This window comes from Pollachius pollachius, assembly GCF_949987615.1.
Source record: "Pollachius pollachius genome assembly, chromosome: 9".
NCBI classification, from domain to species: domain Eukaryota; kingdom Metazoa; phylum Chordata; class Actinopteri; order Gadiformes; family Gadidae; genus Pollachius; species Pollachius pollachius.
Window position 1 is genome coordinate 17,047,789 of NC_136942.1, and position 7,970 is coordinate 17,055,758.

General features: G+C 43.9%; 1 protein-coding gene across 7 annotated transcripts in view; it reads right to left on the reverse strand.

The window, feature by feature from the left end:
• The window catches only part of ppfibp2b (PPFIA binding protein 2b), a 48,552-nt gene that overhangs the window by 15,596 nt on the left and 24,986 nt on the right, over positions 1-7,970 (reverse strand). For 6 of the 7 annotated variants that reach the window (XM_079743786.1, XM_079743787.1, XM_079743785.1 and 3 more), the window contains 2 exons: positions 5,800-5,955; positions 898-1,131 (listed from right to left, as the gene is read on the reverse strand). In XM_079743786.1, coding sequence (XP_079599912.1) covers positions 898-1,131; positions 5,800-5,955 — 390 coding nt within the window. The remainder of the gene's footprint in view (positions 1-897; positions 1,132-5,799; positions 5,956-7,970) is intronic. The other variant, XM_079743789.1, reaches the window with a different exon arrangement.

The window sequence follows — 7,970 nt, forward strand, 5'->3', positions numbered from 1 at the left end:
CATAAACAGAAAGCACATACGCAAGTCAAGAACAAACATCCTGGAATATGATAAGAGCGAAGAACCTGCCCAAGACAAACCCCCAGGAGAATAACCCCAAAGAACCAGAGTTATCTGCCACCTCCTGCTATGTGAGGCTTGGATGGATGTGCCTTCATGAGAAGGACACCTAAGGAAGGTACTGTTAGATGTTTCGGACTATTGTCATTCAATTATATAGTATTGCAACAAAGGTCAATTTTTTCGTCTTTGTAAAAACAGATATTGGAACCTGTGGTTCCAATATCTCACAGGTCACAGATCATATGAATCCCTAGTTGTGATTCATTTAGGTTACCTTGTTGCCTCACAATTTGAAACAGCGTGATAAGGAGTGTGGATCAGAGCAGCTTGATAGGTAGAGGTCAATGTGATATGAAATGTTTTCTAACATGAACAAAGTCCGCTGCATTGTCATTGGGATTTTAAAAACTGCAACAAGAATAGATGTTATGAAGAATCTTTGATAAAAAAGTGGTTTTGATGAAGTCCAGTCCAATCCAGTCAGCCTAAGTGTGTTAGTAAAAGGAATAACTGAGTTGCATGCAAACCATGTATCAGCAATAAAACACAATGAAAACACCACATAACATGCCTGACACCCTCCCAAATGAAGCGCTTCCCCCCCATGTGATGTCTGGGTAATGTAGGCAGATGCCTACATTACCCAGAGTATGCCGGGGCCCAATAGAGTGCAGAGCAGATATAGACTCCTCTTTAGTCACACTACAAGAGAGATTGTTAGTTGGCTTCTCAGGGAGAGAAATGCTGGGCTGTTCACTATGGTTAGAAGTAGAATAAATAAGGAACGAGGGAGTCAAAGTGTTGCAGAAACGTTCATCCATCCAAACTCCCTACATGTACACTCTGTCCACCGTGGACCCAGCAGTCCCCGGGGTCAGGGCTGGACAGGCAGAGGTCCGAGCCGGCCGAGCCCGCCTCGGGGCTCATGGCCCGGGCTAGGCCGGCTCCTGTGGCCCCCTGCTGGGCCTCCCGCCTCTCCAGGGCCTGTTTCTCCTGGATGCGGGTGCTGATCTCCTCCTGAAACCTGCACATCTGCTCCTGGAGCTCACTGATGAGGTTCACCACGCACTGGCGGAGGCCGGACGGAGGAGCGGAGATGGCACAGGAGAGGATAAGGATCAGAATGAGTACAAAGGCAGAAGGGAAGAGCGAGCGACAAAGGGAAGGAGAAATGGAATGTGATGTGAGGAAGGGATAAGGGAACAGATAAACGTAGAGAGAAAGAAGAGAGGAAAGGAGAGGAGGGGGAGGAGAGAGGAGAGGAGGGGACAGGAGAGGAGAAGGAAGAGATGAACCTCTGTGTTAATATCATTATTTGTACTTCGTTCTATATTTGCGCTGTGGGAAGAGGCAACACATTTTGATATGGACAACATTGGACAAAACCAAAGAACACGAGCATATGCACACACACAGACACACACACACACACACACACACACACACACACAAACACATAATATCGGAATGTCCAAACAATACAGAGTCAGAGTAAACAGCAGTCCATCAGTAAGAGGTGAGAGCTCAGCTTTGTGACCAATGATGATGAAGGAAGGAGAATTATGTTGGCAAAGGAACCCAAAGAAAGGTCACAGTATTCAAGAATAAACAGATCGACAATATCTCAATGTATAAGTTAGCAGGGGAAATGTTTGAGGTCATTAATTCTACGTATGAGTGACTTAACATTAAACAACCCACTCAACACTCAAAACAAAAATAGGCAATAGGGATAGCATTTGCATGAACGCAGTGTCATGTCCACGCGCATAGACACACACACACACACACACACACACACACATGCTATAGCATTGTGGTATAACGACTCACATTGTTGGAATTGTGAAAGTAATAGATACATACAAAGGAATGTGGCTGTACACACATTTGCAAACACACACAAACATACATGCACACACACATGCCATACCTCATGGCCTACTTCTAGCTCCGTGTTGATTTGAAAATGATTTGGAATGAACAGTTAAGCCAACAAAATAGATAGTAAGAACCTAGACATAGACATCGACTGCTAGCCTTTATTATTCATATTTCCATTGAGGAAAGAACGAAAATAGTAAGATGGATATAAGGACTTTTGTAATGATGAATAGAAAGTTTACACTGTTAATAGAACAGGTCGCAATTCCATTGTAGCGCTCAGCTTGTGAGTGTGTGTGTGGTTTCCGGGGGTGAAAGTGTCTGTCCCTTAGGAATGCATCAAATGCACGCCTACCATTCTACCATTCCTCCTCCCACCCGTGCATTTTGCAGCTGTTCCCATGTTTTTCACTCACACACACACACACACACACACACACACACACACACACACACACACATACAAACACACACACACACACACACACACACACACACACACACACATACACACACACACACACACACACACACACACACACACACACACACACACACACACACACACACACACACAAAGCATCAAGTCTTAACGATCCATTACCATCACAGCATGGACTACACAATGCTTCATTACTCTATATTATATTGTGTGTGTTTGTGTGTCTGTGTGTGTGTGTGTGTGTGTGTGTGTGTGTGTGTGTATGTGTGTGTGTGTGTGTCTGTGTGTGTCAGAAGAATAGTATTAGTGATTAATTAGAATTTATCTGCTTTCTCCCCTTACCACTTTTTAATTTTACGTTACACTGTTACAATTTACTATGCATTTTATGCTACACCAATTTAAATGTTATGGCAGTTTATTGAAACAAAACTACAAAAGTTTTTGTCTATTTAAATGATGACATGAAAATACAGTGATGACAGTCAATGCTGAACTGTTTGCTAACATCCACTTGTGGGTTTATATGTGGGTATAAACCAAATTCCATTCCAGACCATAAACCACAAACCTCTCTCTCTCCAAGTTTCATTCTGGCGGCTTGGTTCCTCTCATCACCTCAACTAGAGAGGCTGAAGCTCATTAGGTTACTGCAGATGGGTTATTGAACCAGGGATTCAGGCAGAAGCCTTGTGATGTGTTGTTTTGTTGTTGTTTAACATTGTTTTGGTCTAACCCCCTGAATGACTCCTGTAGAAATATAGGCTTGGAAAGTGAAATTATCATGTGTCAAATGTGAATGGTTTGCGTGGTTCTGATGTGAATCTGGATAAACAAGAGCATAAACCAGGAATTGGATGCATCGATTTGTGTTTTAGATTTGGATCCTTTTAGTGGGTGGTCAGAAAAAGTGCAATGCAAGCATGCTGATTTCAATCCCAAAGAATGAAGGGTAGCCTAGCTTTATCAAGTATGACCAGCTAAAAGGCTCTGTCTGTGTCTTTTAAATCTAGCCTTGTGAAACTAGCAGCAGTGATATTGTAAAACATGTTTATTTGCAGTAAATTTAGGACACCTGGGACACCTTTTTCAAAAACTGTGGATAGCATTTTGTCTTTATGTGGGGGTGGGGAGGGATGGTGTGTGTGTGTGTGCCTGTCTGTCTACGAGTGTGTGTACGTGTTTGTGTGTGTGTGTGTGTGTGTGTGTGTGTGTGTGTGTGTGTGTCTGGTCATGCATCTATGTGACTCAAGGGCTTCACAACAACATTTTCATGCATGTCCTATGGAATCTGCCCATCTGTCTGTCACTGTCTCTCCTTCTGTTCTCCTCTCCATTCCTCTTCCCTCCTTCCTTTCTCTCGCCCTCTCTAGCCCTCCTCCACCCTGTCACTCTTCTGCTGACCCGTGACACTTATCCAGAACATCAGAGTGTTAGAGTGTGTGTGCCCATACCTATTTGTACATGTGTGTGAGAAACATGGGACAGTTGTTTACTGACAGCTCCTTGTCATTGCTATGATGCATTCAACACAATAATGCACAGTGACATGCGTACTGGCGCACGCAGACACACTCACACACATGCACACACACGCACACACACACTCGCACGCACCAACGCGTGGGATTGTTCCAGTGTCTTGCGGTACCAATGGAGAGCAGCTGGGTGTCACAATGAACAAGGCCCCCACAAAGAGACCACTGAAGACATAAGCAGCGCTCCACTGGACTCCCAGCCTTTTTGTGTGTATGTGTGTGTGTGAATGTGGGTCTGCCTGTTTCGAGTGTGTTTGTGTGTGCAAATGAATGGTTGGAGAGGAAATTGTAGAGTGTTCGATCATATTCAAAATGTCCCAACATTGGTCTACCAAAAGCCTCAAAATGATATTGAGTACAGCAAGAAGCCTTTAGCATTATATTGAACAATTATTGAATATACCGTTTTCTCTGACAAATACATTTTTTTTCAATTTTCCTGACATGTCACTGATAGCGTTGAGAATCAGGTCCAAAGGCGTATGGATTCAGCGAAGCCCACCCAGTCTTCCTTCCCGCTGAGGGCGGTTTGGCCTTGTGTTCGGCAACACCACCACAGGGCCTTGATGCGGCGGGTATTTATGCCCTTTTTATGACCGCCGTCAGCTGTGTGTCTGGCAGGCGGTCTGGGACGTTGTTCTCCGGACGTCTGGAGGCCCTGGGTTTGAGGCTAAAGGCGGGGTCATGTTAATTCTATCCAGGGCCCCCGCAACAACAGCCGTCCATTAAGGACATTATGTATACATGAATGTATGTACTCTATGTACTGTCCAAGCTGAAATCAAAAGTCTTGAATTGAATGGAAGACTGATGTGAACCTCTTGAAGTGGTCCAGTCGTGAAACAGAAAAGGGTCCGAAATAAATGAATTCATATTAAATGAATATGATCAAATGTAACATATAGATCTCCCTAGAGTATCCTCGTCAGAACACTGTCTTGTAGTAGCTGTACCGTATAGGGGCCTTTAGATCAAGGGAACTTGAGCTGACAACTTTAGGCCTCTAGTTCAAACACACATTCCACCAATTCAACACCGTGGGACACAGGTGACCACACACAAGGACTTCACCAAGCACGTCCCCATGTGTTCCCATGTGAACAGCCCAGTCCAGTCCAAACACAATCAAAGAAAAACAATACAGTTCAACCATACTTCAGAGTCATTTCAGACAGAACACAATTTGGTGGTGTTTATAAAGACCTTGGAACTCAGTGAAACTCTTGAGAGTAGGAGCCAGATGAGGGGAACTAGCTATTCTGGGTGGGTTTGGCGGTTGTTTAAGAAGGCCTCCAGAGGGGAACACAAGAATTTCCCTACAATTGCTTTTGGCCCTGAGACAGTAACAACATGTGAAACAACATAGTCCACTCTCACACTAGTGTGGATGCAGTTCCTGTGTGCTTCATGTTTCTTAATATCTGTTGTATTTTAAAAGTTGTTATTTTTATAGTAACTTTTAATAAACATATATTGCAATGGGGTTATGTGAAGAGAAAACGAGAATGAATTCTCAGAATTCTCAGAATTCTCATTTCCTCTTTCCATAAAAATGCATCACTTTTTTGGCAGACACCGATGCAAGTACCATACAAACACTTTTCATATTCATCTCGCTGCCTGCCTGCACAAAGAAATACAATCACATGATCTCAGTGTGTTATATGTGTTATACTTAGTCCCTGCATCCAGGACTGATACTATTGTCAACTGAGAATCCAATTGATTGGTCCTGGGATAAAGATTGATTGGTTGTGCAGCAGCTAAAAGGCCTAGTAATGATTGACCTTTCCTCTGATTCACCCAGTCATACAACCACATTGGTGGTGGAGAACATCACATCACATCACATCCCGTCCTGCCTCCGCCTACCTCTGCTTTGTTCTGCTTTCTGTCCGGGGACTCCGGGCGCGTGTGTTGAAGCGTGTTGTGAGCCTCCTCCATGCCCACCATCGACAGCTTGAGCTCGGACACCTCGTCCATCAGATCCAGCTTCTCAGCCTCCAGAGATGTCCTACTCACCAGCTCCTAGGAAACACACACACGCGCACGCACACACACACGCACGCACGCACACACACACACACACGCGCACGCACACACACACACACACACACACACACACACACACACACACACACACACACACACACACACAACTAAATTATAGCAATGATATCCAGGAACAAAAGCATCCTACCTTAAATGAGACTTCTCCTGGTTAAATTAAGGTTAAATGAAATAAATAAATAAAAATAAATTAATGACACATGAAAGCAACCGACAGTATTACAATATCCATCAGAGGTAGTAGGTGAACCTGAACAGGGCAAAGTCAGATAGGCATGGGAGATGAAGCCATGCCAGTTCCCACTGGTGTCAATGTTCTTCCCTCCACTCTGGTCCAACCGACTGACTGTGAGCTAACCAACTGACTGGGACTAAATATACACACCCTCACTTACATAGAGTAGCTGGGGTCTCTATTAATACTGCCCACTGTCTCTCTCTTTCTTGCTCTCTCTTTCTCTGGCATGCAACAATCCAAAATAAGGGTTGAGAAAAACAGTTAGAGCAATGAGGTGTTTTTTGGTGTTTTCTGACTCACATGCATTTAAAAACGCCCCCCCCCCCCCACCCTCTCTCTCTCTCTGGGAGTATCTGACTGTTGCTTTCAGTTACGCGGTTACACGGTTAATCCCACTTCCTCTTTGTGAGCCTAATCTTTGGTGCTTGGAAAAACTCTTGAGAGAGACAAAGAAAATTGGCTGCCATTGGTCATCCAAACTCCAAACAGAGAATCTAAAGTACAAATTACTGTTTGCTTGATCACTTTATTGCTCTACAAAAAGAGATTGAAACATGGATCTTCTGCCCCCCCCATCCTCTCTCTCACAGTCTCACTCCTACTCACTCTCTCTCTCTCTCTCTCTCTCTCTCTCTCTCTCTCTCTCTCTCTCTCTCTCTCTCTCTCTCTCACTCTCACTCCCTCTCTCACTCTCACATGCATCTATGCATTCCACTGGCGAAAATATGGCCTAGTATGATTGGCTCTGACAGAGATACTAAAGCTGCAGTGTGTAGAAGTTTGTGGCATCAAGTGGAACAGAGTTGGCAGAAATGGAATATAATATTCATAAGTGGGTTTTAGTATTAGTACATAATCCAACAAAAATAATAATGGCTGTGTTTTTGTTAGCTAAGATAAGCCCTTTGTATCTACAAAGGGAGCCCATCAATGCGCTACCGTTTCTACAGGAGCCCAGAAGGGACAAACGGCTCTAGAGAAGACACACTTTTCATTTTGAATCATTATTGCTATCCTACTTGAAAACTATGACTAACAGTTTTACAGACTTAAGAAATAAATACAATTTATAAATCGATCAAGAAACCTTGCCACTTAACAGTTGGTTACTTGACGCTGACGTAGAATAGGACAACATTTCGTTGGAAGTATCTCCTGGCCTCTTACAGGCCAGTCCAGTCCCCTGTGGCTCCTCCTCTTGGTGGAGAGGGGGGATAGGGAATTGGCACAATTGCAATCTGCAACCTCAGCTATAGATGCCACTAAATCCTACACACTGCTCCTTTAACACATGCCATTTATTTTGTTGGATAAGAGCATGTCGTCGCTTCAACACGTTCCAGAATAATTCCACTGTATTTGATTGATGAGAAATTTCAACTGCCGTACATGAAAAAGAAAGCTAATATTTTGTCTCGTTGGGTCTAGTGCATGACAACCGGTTGAGTTGAGCCCCAGGCGACGCCTGTACAGTCATCCTGTTCTGTCATAACAGTTAGCCTCCGTCACGTGGCCCATTTTATAAGTGAACTGCACAGATATAGACAGCCGAGGCTTTATCATTACCAAAGAACACACACACACACACACACATACGCACACACACACATTCGCAATTACAAGTCACAGATACAGACAATATTAAAACATACATACACACACACATACACACACACTCACTATGGTCCTTAATGCTAACGTACAACCATGTGGCTGGGTCATGTTAAGGGGGATA